The sequence below is a fragment of the Erinaceus europaeus genome, chromosome 11 (assembly GCF_950295315.1).
Source record: "Erinaceus europaeus chromosome 11, mEriEur2.1, whole genome shotgun sequence".
Lineage (NCBI taxonomy): Eukaryota > Metazoa > Chordata > Mammalia > Eulipotyphla > Erinaceidae > Erinaceus > Erinaceus europaeus.
Window position 1 is genome coordinate 14,942,724 of NC_080172.1, and position 15,456 is coordinate 14,958,179.

The following is a 15,456-nucleotide window of genomic DNA, read 5'->3' on the forward strand; positions in this document are numbered from 1 at the left end:
TTTTTAGAATATAATTTTTATTTGTGATTTTGTAATGATTTACAAGATTATAAAATTACAGGGGCATAGTTCCACACTACACTCACCTCCAGAATTCTGGGTTCCTCTCCCCACTATAATTTTCACAAGTGAAACCATCGGGTAGTAGTTTTTCTTTTTAAAAAAAATTTAAAAAAAATTGTTTTTATTATCTTTATTTATCGGATAGAGATAGCCAGAAATCGAGAGGAAATGGGGTGATAGAGAGGGAGAGAGACATAGAGACACCTGTAGCACTACTTCACCACTCACGAAGCTTTCCCCTCTACAAGTGGGGATCAGGGGCTTGAACTCAGGTCCTTGAGCACAATATTCATGGAGCAGAGGATTCAGCGAGTGCTTAAATTTTTTTTTTTTTTTTTAAAGTTTCACTTAAAAAAAAAAAACTTTTCTGGGAAAGAAAATTGGTTAAAGCAGAGTACCCTGGGTAGTGTCTGGTAGTTTAGGTGTGGGCGGTTCCATTGCTCTAGGGAACAAACTAAGTTTAACCAAAGTAGCGGGACAGAAAATAGTGGCCTGCCCATCTTATTGCGATGCGCGGGCTGGCGCTGTACTCCCTTGCTCCGGAGTGCAGCCAGGTCAGCTTCAGGGGCCTCCCTGCTGGAAGAATCCATTACGGATGGCCAAGACAGGGTGTTCCTGATGCTGGACGGTGGACCTAGCTGCCCGCTGAGCAGATCTGGCCGTGTTGCTTTGGGCGGCCACCCCCACTCCCACTGGTCAGGTGAGAGCAGCCTGCGGAATCAGGAATCCAATTGGAGCGGAGGGAGGGCCAAAGTGGGGGTGGGGGACGAGGAGGGGGTCCCCCTAGTCGACGGGTTGCGAGGGAAAGAATCAGCAGCGGGAGAGTGGCCTGAGGGTTTAGAGAAGCGGGGTTTGGGAGTGCAGAAGGACGGGCGGGGACCGCGCGCATGTGGGTGTCCCCCAGTCCAGGTGGCTTGTGACTGGGCTATGGTGCTGGGAGCATCCCCGTGCCGCAGCGGAGCGCTGCGGAATCCGTGGCGGCGTGGCCGCCGGCCCCAGGCACCTGTTGCTGGAGGTGGGAGGCGGGGGCGCGCCGAGGCTCCGAGCGCTCTGGCCGCTGCAGGCGGCAGCCCCCGGCTCCGGCTGTCCACGTTCGCTCTGCCCTGGGCTGCGGCTGGTTGCGGCGGCGAAGTTCCTGTCCTGCGCTCTTCCCAAAGCTGCCCCATTTCAAAAAAAGGTGAGCAGTGCATGAACTTAGAGAAAAGTTTCTCTCTCCCCCCCACCCCCCACCCCCACCCCTGTTGAAAGCCCAGACCTTAGCTTTTAAGTTAAAAAAAAAAAAGTTTGCTTGAAAAATAACCAAGAACGGAGTACTCTGGATAGTTAGAATGAGAGTGTTTAGATTAATTGAAGGACTCTTAGTCTCCAAAATAACCGCTATGTCGGAGTTTTTTTTTTTTTTTTTTTGTGAACTATATTGAATTCAGGGAGTTTGGAATTCGATTGCAGTTGTAGAATAAACTATGTATTTAAAACTTCAGTTTAAAAATGTCTTAAACTGTCTTAAAGATTTCCCACCCTCCCAAACTAATAAATTCTGGAAATAGTTATCTTGGAAGAACTAATTTTAAAGTTGCAGTATTAATTTATTCTGTTGACTTTTATTGAAAATCGACTCTGCATTTCACAAATCGTTTTTAAAACCGTGTGCAATGTGTTTTACAAACTGCAAACTTTTAAAGAATGTACTGATACCAAATCTTAAGGATACAAAATTACTTTAAAATTAGGATAAAGCTGAAAAAAAAAACAATTTCAACAGACTTGTTTAAAAATTCTTGATGAAATTATTATGTTCAACTACTAAAAGTGCCTTTTTCTCCTTGAGTGTCACTTCATCAAAAGATCTAGATTGAATTAGAATAAAGACATTAAAGACAAGAACCTGGGCAATGCGCTGCACTGGCAGGCATCAGAAGCCTACACGCGGTATTCCCATGCGGTCTCCCATCCAAGTACAAACCAGGCCGGACCCTGTTTCGCTTCTGAGATCAGACGGGATTGGCCGTGTTCAGGGTGGTATGGCCATAGACTAAAGACGTTAAAGACAAAAAATAGCCTAGTTAGGATTTACACCAACACGACCATTTTATTTTTAGGTTATTTTCTAGGCTGCAGGAGATTGCCCAGTTTACTCAGATTTGCATCCTAAGAAAGTATTAAGGATATGTGACTTGAGTATCACGCCTTGACTCTGCTATTGCTTTTGACATTCATCTATCATTCTGGGCCTCACTTTCTTTATTTGTAAAGTTAAGGAATTCAATCAAGTGGGCTAGGTGATTAAAAATATTTATTTCAGTGGCAAAGTGAAGACTTTAAGATGATAATTTCTTGAAAGAAGTGACAAAAACATGCACTAAGAAAGCTGGAGTCTGTCTTTGCAGTTTTACTTCAGTCATCCTTCAGAATGTTTAGCATGTAACAAATTTTGAGAATCCCTTTAAAAATACTTATTTTTATTTGAAAAGAGACAGTGACACCAGAACACTGTTTAGCTCTTGCATATTTGCTGCTGGGTATCGAACCTGGGACTCTGCTCACACAGATTCTGTCTTCTATCCCTGAGCTGTCTGGCGAGACTCCTGAAACCCTTATTATCTTATTTTACATCACAACACCATAAGTTGAACATTATCACAATTACAGATATGAGACAAACATGGAAAATTTAAGTGAATCGTCCCAATTCCCTCAAGTAATTAAGAGTTGGAGCAAGGATTTTTCTGAAGTGTTCTTAGGATCTACCCTAGGAAAATGAAAATTAAAAGCTGAAGTTCTTATAAACTGAAATACTTTTAGACTTCAGTATAAATCTGTAACTGGGTGAAGATAAAGTAGCTAATAACTCTTGAGTCTTGACATTATCAGATATAGAAATGATCTGTCATCACTTTTTTCAATGATAGTGATAACTGTATGCTTATCAGATATTATCTTAAGTTGATGAGATGTACATAGAGCACAAATGCTTTTTTATTTTTTAATTTCTTTATTGGGGAATTAATGTTTTACATTCGACAGTAAATACAAGTACATGCATAACATTTCCCAGTTTTCCATATAGTTTTCCAAAACAACCCCCACTAGGTCCTCTGTCATCCTTCTTGGATCTGTATTCTCCCCATCAAAGCACAAATGCTTTTATGGTAATAAAATAACTTAGAAATAATGTGGGATGGCAGATAGGCAGTATTAAGAAAAACGATTTTAGATAGGCCTGTCTGCTTAGAGGTGCCTTTTCCCATTGCTACACCCAAAGAAAAAGTGTTTGGTAGAATTAGCTGACAAACCCATTAGTTCACATTCTTATTTTGAATGATGATGGTATGTCACATTTAATCAGTGTCGACTCTATGTGTGGAGTTCTTCTGGACATTTTTGATAGAGTCATTTTATGTTTAATCATCAACAAAATACTCTCATTCGACTGGCACATGAAACTGAGATAGAAGGAATTGTGCTCTTGGAGTGACCACAAAGAAACTACATTTTTTTCCTTACCTTAGATGTGTGACTTTCTTTATTGATCATGAATCTACACGATATAAAAGCCATATTGAAGGTCAGCTTGGTCATTAAATGATTGAGTTATTGCTACTTAGCCAAATCCTTCCTCATAGCTCCCAAGTGTTTTCTTATACTCTTTTTTGAACACGGATCTGTTGTTACTGAAAATTACAAGGTTGCTCCAGTTAGAAAGCAAAGTCTTTGGGGACAATAACTGTATTCCAGATTTCTTTAGGATTTAGCTAAGTGATCAATGTGTTGAATTAATGACCTTGTTACCCATTTATTGGACCCCAATGTGCCATCGCCGCTTTCACTTCACTGAGAGACAAACTACACATTCATAGAGGCCTCTAAAACATACTGTGCTTCTTAGATGGTGAATTTAGTTTGGTTATAATGTGTGTTACTGTGGAGAAATTTGGATGGGCATTTTTCTAAATTTTGTGGGAAAAAAAATTGCTCAGCTAAGTATTACACACAGTTAAGAATGTGCTTCTTTCTTTGTGTGCCTCTTTTTGACTTGGAAATAACTTATTTCTGATTGTAAAGAGAATGGAAAGTCACATAGGAAATCCAGACAGTACAGAAATTAAGACAAAGTGCCTGGAATTCTCTTGTTCTAAGATTTTGGTGACCAGTCACAGAGCTATCTGTCTTTTATTCCTGTTGAATCAGGCTGAAAGCTGAATTATTTATTGAAACCATTTACCATTTTGTCTTAGTATCCTATGCTTTTCAGGCAGCTCTCATCTTAAGTAAGGCTATGTGTTAAAAAAAAATGATGAGGATACTACTAATAAACTGAACTTTTTTTTTCTCATGTAGAAAGTTGACTTCCCTACACATTCTTGCTTCTTTTTTTCCCTTTTTTTAAAAAAAATTTATTTCCTTTTGTTGCCCTTGTTGTTTTGTTGTAGTTATTATTGTTGTTGTTATTGATGTTGTCATTGTTGGATAGAACAGAGAGAAATGGGGAGAGGAGGGAAGACAGAGAGGGGGAGAGAAAGATAGACACCTGCAGACCTGCTTCACCGCCTGTGAAGCGACTCCCCTGCAGGTGGGAGCCAGGGGCTTGAACCGGGATCCTTACGCCGGTCCTTGCTCTTTGCGCCACATGCGCTTAACCCGCTGCACTACCGCTTGACTCCCTCTTTTTTTTTTTTTTTCCCTTTACAAGGCAAAAATGGTGACACAGAAAGTATCTTTACATATGTGGAGGTTCCCCTAATATGCCAGGCTAGTAGGCCACACAGGCAGTCACTGCACCAGAGCTCTGTTGCCCTGACAGAGGTGTGGCTGAGGAGGGGAAGGGTGGAGCTGGGATACAGGAGGTTGTGGTAATACAAAGACTGTTTTCTGATTCCACTGTGACACACTATACACTAAAAATGTACCAGACCAAGGCCCTCCCTCAGCTGCTGGGCAGGTGGTCATGGGGCCCTTTCTGGTGCAGTCAGGCGTAAGTCAGTCTGACTCTTATGCTGATAGGACATTTCTTTTTCATTTATTCAGGATTGTGAACACCCCGAATAGATCCACTTACATATAAAGGGGGTAGAACAGGCGGTTGAAATAATTGTCCCTAAATGAATTTTAAATACTTACAGAATTATTAAGTATAAAGGCAGGTCAGGGGTCTCTGTCTATATGCATTTGAGTGTAATGACAGTAAATATTCATGTCAATGTTTATGTTGTTTTATTATTTTAATTTCATAAATTTGTTATTCAAACTTCCTTTTCCCTAGGCACGTTTTCTTGATTTGTACTGTATAGCTGAGCATAGATTTTTTTTTTATTCTTTACTTTATTAGGGGCTTAAGATGGCATAAATCCAACCATCTGTTCATGTCTTGGCACATCAGTACATCAGAGGTACTGGTAGGAGCTAAGTAAATTTCCCACATTTTAAAGGTTAGGGAAAGAGCTACCTTTATGAATAGATTTCAAATGATTCTGAGCAAAACAATAGTGCAGAAGTGGAGTAAAAATGCAATTCATTCTCTGAAGCACAAGGTCCCCTGTCTGTCTTTAGTTTTGCTGAAAGGCAATTAGCATTTCAACTAGCCAATTTGGTTACATGCACCGAAATCCTTGGGTTTATAATTTGCTGCTGTCTGAGGCTGTTGAGTTCTGGCTCTTATGTAATCCTCTACAAGTAGCCTTCTCTCCAGCATAGTTATTGTTGCTGGTCTTAAATAACTAATCAACACAGAGTTCCTTGCCTTCAACGGTAGGGTACCATAGGGCAAGGAAAATGAAATACCAGAGCTAATAAGGGAGTGATTGTAATTACTAGATAGTCATTATTGAAATGTGGCAGAGGCTGAAAGGTATAGACTAGCTTCAAATAAAAGGCAACTTCAAAAAGCTGCCACATGGAATTATCAATAGTTTATTTCTACATGCCACATGCACAATAAATAGGAATTATATATAGGGCAGGGGAGACAGCATAGTGGTTATGCAAACAGACTCTCATGCCTGAGGCTCCCAATTCCCAGGTTCAATCCCCCGCACCACCATAAGCCAGAGCTGCGCAGTGCTCTGGTGTTTCTCTCTGTGTGTGTTTCTCTCTCTCTTCATCTCTCTTAAAAATAAAGAAAAATTAAAAAAATATATATATTTAAAAAAGGAATTATATATAGTAGTATTAAGAAGATTCAATGTTAACAAAGAAACAACAATTCTTAAGTATGTGTATTGACTTTGCTCACTGGAAAAATTCTGTGGAGAACATGTATAAGAGAGAAAAGACTCATTTCATTTTATTTATTTATTTTTTAAAGATTTTATTCATTTATTAATGAGATAGAGAGGAGAGAAAAATCCAGACATCACTTTGATATATGCACTGCTGGGGATTGAACTCAGAACCTCATGCTTGTGAGTCCAGTGCTTTATGTGCCAGTTCTGGACCACTCATTTTATTTTATTTTATTGAAATTTTTTGCCTCCAGGGTTATTGCTAGGGCTCGGTGCTTGCACCTTGAAGCCATTGCTCCTGGAGGCTATTTTTTCCCCCATTTGTTGCCCTGGTTCTTCTTCTTTTTTTTTTTTTAATCTTTGTGGTTATTATTATTGTTGTAATTGATGTCATTGTTGGATAAGAGAAATCGAGAGAGGAGGGGAAGACAGAGGGGGGAGAGAAAGATAGACATCTGCAGACCTGTTTCAACAGATGACAATGATCCAGGTGTCTGGTCTTAGTTGTGCATTAGAACAGCTTGACTGGAGAGCACTAGAGGTTTGGCAGAAGAACTCACTTGATAGACTTCTGCTTTGCCATGTGCATGACCTGGGTTTGAGCTCTGCCCCCACTACCTTGAAGGAAGCTTTGGTGCTGTGTTCTCTGTGTGTCACTCTCTCTCTCCCCGTCTCTTATCAAAAGAAAAAGGGAAACAGAGAAAGAAGGAACGAAAGGATAGATGGTGAAAGAGCATTGAATTAAAAATACAATTCACTTAACGAAAAAGTCTTTTTAAAGTAGATAATTCAGTGATATTTAATATTATTTGTAATGATATACAGTATATGCCAATATGTAATAGATCCTGTGATATATAATGATGCAGCTATTAACCACTACTTATAAGTGTTTTTATCATTTCAAAGAGATCCTGCACTTATTAATTTTTCAGACCCTGTGTTCCTCTGTGTTCTCCCTTTCCTCTCTGTCTCCAAATCTTCCCTTATCTCTTCAAGGCCCTGGTAACCAGTCATCTATTTCCTGTCTCTATGGTTATGGCCATTCTGAACATTTAACATAAATAGAATCTCACAATACATAGTTTTTGGTTTCTTCCTTCTTTTATTTACCAGAATGCTTAAAAGTTCATCATATGGAATGTTTGCATAATATGACACAGTATCTACACTACCGTTTATTAGTTCATGGGTGACTTGTTTCTGCTTCTTGACTACTATATTCTATTATGGTTATTTGTGTATAGTTTTTGTGTGAACATGTTTTCACTTCTCTTAGTAATATATCTAGAAACAGCATTGCTGAATCACATGGTAAGTAACTTTACTATTATTATTATTTTTTTGAGGAATGCCTACTGGTTTCCAAAGTTGTCATACCATTTTACGTTCTCACTAGAAATATGAGAGTTCCAATTTCTTCACAACCTCACCAATACTTATTATAGTCTGTCTTTTTAATTCCAGTCATCTTAGTTGGTGTGAGGTCATATCTCATTGCATTTCTTTAGGTAATAGTAGTGTTAAGCACCGTTTCATACTTTAGTTGTTCCTTTGCATATCTTGTTTGGAGAAATATTTATATGCTTACCTTTTGGTTTAAATAAGATTATTATTATTTTTGCCTCCAGGTTTATCCCTGGGGCTGAGTATCTGCACTATGAATCCACTGCTCCTGGAGGCCATCTTTTTTCCATTGTTGTTGTTGCTGTTGTTGTTGGATAGGACAGAGAGAAATGGAGAGAGGAGGGGAAGACAGAGAGGGGGAGAGAAAGACAGACACCTGCAGACCTGCTTCACTGCTTGCAGTGACCCCCTGCAGATGGGGAGCCAGGGACTGGAATCAGGATCCTTGCGGGCGTCGTTGTGCTTCACACTATGTGCACTTAACCCAGTGTGCTACTGCCCAGCCTCTGGATTATTTGTTTTTATTGAGGTGTAATCGTTTTCATATATTCTAGATAGTAGTCCTTTTATCAGATCTACCAGTTGAAAAAAAATTTCTTTCATTGTGACATTACATATTCACTTTTTAAAAAATTAGGTAGGACAGAGAGAAATTTAGAGAGAGAATGGGAGAGGGGACGGAGAGATAGAGGGAGAGAAAGACACCTGCACAATGTCTGTTTCAGCACTAGTGAAGCAGACCTCCTGCAGGTGGGAATCGGGGTCTTGAACCTGGATCCTTGAGCCTGATAATATGTGAACTTAACTGAGTATGCCACTGCCCGGCCCCAGTTTAAACTTTGTTGATAATCTCCTTAGGGTAAAATTTGTTAATTAACATTTTAATTAATTTACTGTTTATTTACAGTAAAAAAGGGCTTTGAGAGTACAGCTTTATGCCTCTGTTTGTATAGGCTCCATCATATACACACCACCACAAGTTTAGTGTTACTACCTTGCCAAAATGAGCCCTTTTATTCTTCCACAGAGGAGCCTTTCATCTTCTGCCCATTTTTCTCAGGCAACTACCAGTGTTTCAACAATGTTAAAGAGTTAGTTTTGTTGTTTATTGGAAGTTTATTTGCTTTTTTTTTTTCACTTGGTTCTTTATAGTCCACATATGATTGAAACTATCTGGTAATTTTCTTTCACCTTATTATTATTTTTTTTTATTGGGGGATTAATGGTTTACAGTCAACAGTAAAATGCAGTAACAAAAATGAAATACAGTAGTTTGTACATGTGTAACATTTCTCAGTTTTCTCCATAACAATTCAATCCCCTCTGGGTTCTCTGACATCAGTTCCAGAACTTGAACCTCTCCCCCACCCCAGAGTCTTTTACTTTGGTGCACTACACCAAAAAAATTTTTTTTTAAAACTTAGTTTACTTAGCAAATCACATCTTGTTTCAAAAAGCATAATTCCATTAAAAAATTCTTTTTAAAAATTATCTTTATTTATTGGATAGGGACAGTCAGAAATTGAGAGGGAAGAGGGAGATAGAGAGGGAGAGAAACAGAGAAACACCTGCAGCCTTGCTTCACTACTTGCAAAGCTTTCCCCCTGCAGGTGGGGGCCGGGGACTTGAACCTGAGTCCCTATGCATTGTAACATGTGTGCTCAACCAGTAGTGCTACCACCTGCCCCCCCATTCTTATTATCTTTGTTTGATAGTGGCACCCAGAAATTGAGAGGAAGGGAGAGAGGGAGAGAAAGAGGGAGACAGAGAGACGCTTGCAGCCCTGCTTCATCAGTTGTGAAGCTTTCCCCCCGTGAGTGGGGACGGAGGACTTGAACCTGAGTTCTTGTGCACTGAAATGTGTGTGGCTGACCAGGACTACTATCTAGAGTATATGAAAACAACTTCACCTCAATAAAAAAATACTTTTATTTAAAATTAAAAGGTAAGCATATAAATATTTCTCCAAAGAAGATACGCAAAGGACCGACACACTGGGACCCCAATGTCCCTTCATCCCATCCCTTCCCCCTTTTTCCCAGAGACCTTTGTGTTGGTGCAACCCACCTCACCCAGTCCAAGTTTCACGTTATATTCTCTCTTATTGTCCTTTATTCTTAAAGCCCACCTATAATTGAGATCATTTGGTGTTGGCCTTCCTGTGCTTTGTGCTATCTGCGCTTAACCCGCTGAGCTACCGCCTGACTCCTGGTATTGGGCTTCTTTCTGGTTTGACTCACTCAATATGATGCCTTCAAAGGTCACAGTGATTTCTCCCTATGTTTTCATTGAATGGTAAGGGCCCTTTGATGATGAGGCTGGTGGATTAGCACATATTTTGGGGATATGTGACATTGTATCTCTGAGGCAACAGTTTTGTAAAGCATCATTCCCAGGGCTAGCTGGTGACGCTCCTGGTTAAGTGCTCACATTACCATGCCCAAGGACCCAGGTTCAAGTCCCTGGTCCCTACCTGCAGGGGGAAAGTGTCATGAGTGGGGAAGCAGGGCTGCAGGTGTCTCTCTGTCACTTTGCCTCTCAATCTTCCCCCTCCCATCTCAATTTCTGTCTCTATCTAATAAATAAAGAAAATAGCTTAAAAATCCTTTAAAATTAAAGCTTCATTCCCTTAATAAAAATCAACCAGGATTGCCAGTAAATGTTTTATTATAAAAGCCTTTAAATATCCACATAAATAGAGAGATCACCCACAACCAGAAATCAAGAAGGAAGGATGTGAGATAGAGAGGGGGAGAGACACCTGCAGCCCTGCTTCACCACTCGCAAAGCTTTCCCCCTGCAGTTGGGGGGGGTGTGGAACCAGGGGCTCGAACCTGGGTCCTTGTGCACTGTAATGTGTATGCTCAACAAGGGGCACCACCACCCTTGTTGGCTATTTACTTATTTATTTGTTTATTTATTTATTTATTGAGCACTGCTTAGTCCTGGCTCATGGTAGTGCCGGGGATTAAACCTAGGATCTATGGTGCCTCAGGTGTGAAAGCCTTTTTGCATAACCATTATGTTCTTCATAGCCTTTTCTAAAGGTGTTTTTTTTTTTTTTTACTTTCACTTATTTTTTTGTTATTGGCTAGAGACGAGAGAAATTGAGAGTGGAGCGGGAGACAGAGAGGGAGAGAGACAGAGACCTGCAGCCCTGCTTCACCTCTTGTGAAGCTTTCCCCCTGCAGATGGGGACCAGGGGCTTGAACCTGGGTCCTTGGGCACTATAATGTAAGCAGATTTTTTTTTTCTTTTATTCACACAATCACAATTGTATCTTTCTAACAAAATGAACAGTTATTTCATAGTATTGTTTAATAATGAGTCCGTATTCAATTTTTTTTTATTTTTAAAAAAATTATTATTGGTGAGAGACAGAGAAGTTGAGAGGGGAGTGGTAGGTAGAGAAAGAAAGAGACAGAGAGACACCTGCAGCACTGCTTCACCACTTGTGAAGCTTTCCTCCTTTGGGTGGGGACCAGGAACTTGAACCCCAGTCCTTGTGTACTGTAACATGTGCACTCAACCAGGTGCGCTCGGCTAGGCCCCTTCTTTGACTATTAAAAAAAAAATGTCTGTTTAGAAGTTGAAAGTTTCTCATTAGAATATATGTTTTCAGTATTCTATTTGATTGTCTCTTAATATCTCATTGTGTTTTCCTTCATCACATCTTCCACTCACCCCCACACACCCATACTTTGGTTTTGGTGTTGAATAAAAGTGGACATCCTTGTCTTATTTCTGATTTATAGTAAATTCCTTCAGCTTTTCTTAGTCAACATGGTGCTGTGTGACCTGTGTTAAATAGTAGTACATTCTCTTTAAATCAGTTTGTTTAGCATTTTTATCATGAGTGGATGTCGAATTTTATCAAGTGCTTTATCTGTATCCATTGAGATGATTATATGATTTTATCCTTCATTTTGTTAATGTAGTGTTTTACATTGATTGATTTGTGGATGCTAATTGATGCATCTCTGGAATAAATTTTACTTGATGATGTTTAGACTGTGCTTCTTTGAATGTGGTGTTGAATTCAGCTTGCTAATTTTGTTGATGATTTTTGCATCTTTGTTCATTAGAGGTACTGGCCTATATATATATATATATATATATTTTTTTTTTTTTTCTTGAGATATCCTAGTCTGCTTTTGGTAGCAGTGTAATGCTTGCTTTGTAAAAATACATGTTCTCTGGTTTTTTCTCCCTCTGCCTCTTTCTCCCCCTCTCCCTTTCTTTCTTTCTGGAAGTGTTTAAGAAGGATTGATATTAATTCATTAAATGTTTGGTAGAATTTATCCATAAAGCCTTCTGGTCCTGGATTCTGGTTTGTTGGGAAGTTTTTGATTATAGATTCAGTTTCCTTACTAGTAATTAGTTTCAGATGATTTCCTTCCTTGTAACTCGGTATTGGTAGGGCAAACCCATTCATCTTCTGCTTCCTTGCTGGTGCAGAATATTTGGGCTCTTTTTTGCATTCTTCTCCTCTAGACATCAGATATTTCCCTCTAGTTCCCTTTACTGGGGAATGGTGTTTAAAGACTGAGCTCCAATGATTTGCTAGTGAGTCATCATTACTTCTAAGGCTTTTCCATGGATAGCATCAGGAAGTGCCATTTGTATCAATTGTTTACAGTACAGCTGATGACACGGGTAAAATTTCTCATCTCACCATGATAGGTGTCTGCACCAACACTGTCATTCTTAATTTAGGTCCTCTTCCATTACCATGCACAAGGACTCAAACCCCCAAACCCACTCCCTCCCTTCCTTCCCCAGAGTTCTTTGCGATGGTGAAATACACCAAACCCAATTAGGAAAGTTTGCTTTTTTTTTTTTTTTTAGACGACCCTGGGTCCATGCTCCCAGAGGGATAGAGAATGGGAAAGCTATCAGGGGAGGGGGTGGGTTATGGGGATTGGGTGTTGGGAATTGTGTGGAGTTGTACCCCTCCTACCTTATGCTTTTGTTCACTAGTCCTTTCTTAAATAAAAAATTAAAAAAAAAAAAGAATAAGAAAGCTATCAGGGGAGGGGTTGGGATACAGAATTCTGGTGGTGGGAATTGTGTGGAGTTGTACCCTTTTTATCCTATGGTTTTGTCAGTGTTTCCTTTTTATAAATAAAAATTTAAAAAAAAAAGAAGTTTCTTTTTTTTAATATTTATTTATTTATTTATTCCCTTTTGTTGCCTTTGCTGTTTTAATGTTGTAGTCATTATTGATGTCGTTGTTGTTGTTGGATAGGACAGAGAGAAATGGAGAGAGGAGGGGAAGACAGAGAGGGGGGAGAGAAAGATAGACACCTGCAGACCTGCTTCACCGCCTGTGAAGCGACTCCCCTGCAGGTGGGGAGCCGGGGTTCGAACCGGGATCCTTACACCGGTCCTTGTGCTTTGCGCCACCAGCGCTTAACCCGCTGCGCCACAGCCCGACTCCTGAAAGTTTGCTTTTTAACAAAGAAAAAAAAAACAACCCATGAGTCAATTCTGATTTCTTCCAATATATGTTTAAGAATCTAACAACATTTACATGTTTTTTGTTTTTCTTTTTTTTTCAGATGATAATTTTTTTTAATTAGTGATTTACCATATTACAAAATAATACGGGTACAATTCCACACACTCTCCACCACCAGAGTTCTCTGTCCCCATTCCTTCCATTAGAAACTGCAGTGGTTCTCTTAAGGTCACAGAGATGGGTTGACTTATTTTTGTAACTATTTGTCTATCGAGCTATCTCTATATTTGCCCATTTTTTTTTCCTATGGCCCTGCCTTCTCTTCCATTTCAAGTCACACTTACACCTGTTACTACTTCTGAATGTTCTTCCTTTTTTTTCCTCCTCTCTCTCTGGGTCTTGATGGAATTGGGTTTCACAGCTCGCTAGTTATCTTCTCTTAACATTTCTCCCCTTCTGGAAGTATGGACCAAAACATTTCTTGGGGTGTAGAAGGAGGTCTGGCTTCTCTAATCGCTTCTCTGCTGGACATGGGCATTGGCAGGTTGATCCACACCCCAGCTTGTTTCTGTCTTTCCCTGGTGGGGTAGGACTCTGGAGAGGTGAGACTTTGAGACACTTTGGTTAGGCTGTCCACCCATGGAGTTCAAGATGGAGTCAGTAGTAGCATCTGCAACCTGGTTTATGAAAGGCAGTAGGGAGTCCGGCGGTAGCACAGTGGGTTAAGCGCACGTGGCTCAAAGTGCAAGGACCCAAGTGAGGATCCCGGTTCAAGTTCCCAGCTCCCCGCCTACAGGGGAGTCGTTTCACAGGCGGTGAAGCAGGTCTGCAGGTGTCTGTGTTTCTCTCCCCCTCTCTGTCTTTCTCTCCTCTCTCCATTTCTCTCTGTCCTACCCAACAACGATGATATCAACAATAATAAGTACAACAACGATAAAAACAAGGGCAACAAAAAGGAAATAAATAAATAAATAAATAAATATTAAAAAAAAAAGAAAGGCGGTAAGTTATGAGGCAGGGCAAAAATGTTTAATAAATAGGAACCAGAAAGTAGGAATGTCTCCCTGCCCTCAAATAACTCTCTCTTTCTCTCTCTCTCTCTCTTTTTTTTTTTTTTACCAGAGGACTGATCGTCTCTGGCTTATGGTGGTGCAGGGCACTGAAACTGGGACTTTGGAGCCTCAGGCTTGAGAATCTCTTTGCATAACCATTATGCTATCTACCCCCACCTTCCAAATAATTTTTTTAGAACCTCTCTCTTAATTGAAAACAGAAATTCAGATACTTCTGAATAACCTGTGTTACAGAGGAACCAATAGCTACAATAATAAACTTTTAAAGACTGTAACAGCAAGAATTTGTCTTATCAAAACATCTGAGGAGTAGCTAATGTTATACTTGGAGCAAAACTATAGCTGTAGGTGCTAAGGAATGATGAAGATGGCATTGTTACTCAGTTCATGAACCCGATGGGATGATTTCACTCATTGACAGAATTTGTGAAATAAGAACTGAAAGGGGAAACACAAAGTAGAACTGGGACTGAGTTTGGTGGATTGCACCAAAGTAAAGGACTCTGAGGAGGGAAGGGGAGTGAGTTTCAGGTCCGGCTGCAGGATCGTGGAGGAGGATCTGGGTTTGGGTTGAGAGTGTTGTGCGTGATCAATTTTACACATGTATCAAAAACTGTATTTATTATAAACCATTCATCTCCCCATAAACAAATACATTAAAACATTACTATAATCCATTCAGAGTAGAGAAACTGATAAATATTTATGAAGAAACAAATAAATTACAAAGCAAAACAAAACAAAAAACATAGACTTGTCAAATAAAACCAAGGTCAAAATGGCTAGATACAGTCGGTAGGTAGTGTTACTGATTTCTTTACAGAGGAGGATGTAGACTCAGAAGGTTAGCTGGCTACGTAAAACTACTCCAGGAGTAGGGACAGGGCACTCTTGTAAGGACAGAGTGGATATGCCGGCTTCGTTTTTTCCTGCTTGTAACATTAACACTACCCAATAGGTTTTGAAATCTGTTCAGCAGTTTAGACACTTAATGACTTGGAAACTAGTGTTGCTGGAGATATTACAATACTAGACATAAACTGGTTGGGGAAATACAGTGACAATTAGCAGTCAGTTGGAGAATCCTGGTGTCTTGGTCATCAAGAAAGGTATCTAAATGCCCCTGCAAGCTGGGACAGTATGATGAGTAGTTTAACTAATGGTAAAAATAATGAACTTATGCATATGTTACCTTAGGGTTTTGAGTAGCACAATCTGGAATTACTAAATGGCC

At 39.8% G+C, this 15,456-nt stretch overlaps 1 protein-coding gene across 1 annotated transcript in view; it reads left to right on the top strand.

The window, feature by feature from the left end:
* Positions 1-905: 905 nt before the first annotated feature.
* Positions 906-15,456, top strand: part of ADGRV1 (adhesion G protein-coupled receptor V1) — a 561,037-nt gene continuing 546,486 nt past the window's right edge. The window contains exon 1 of the mRNA XM_016186350.2: positions 906-1,240. Within this exon, the coding sequence (XP_016041836.2) occupies positions 991-1,240 (250 nt within the window). The 5' untranslated portion in view covers positions 906-990. The remainder of the gene's footprint in view (positions 1,241-15,456) is intronic.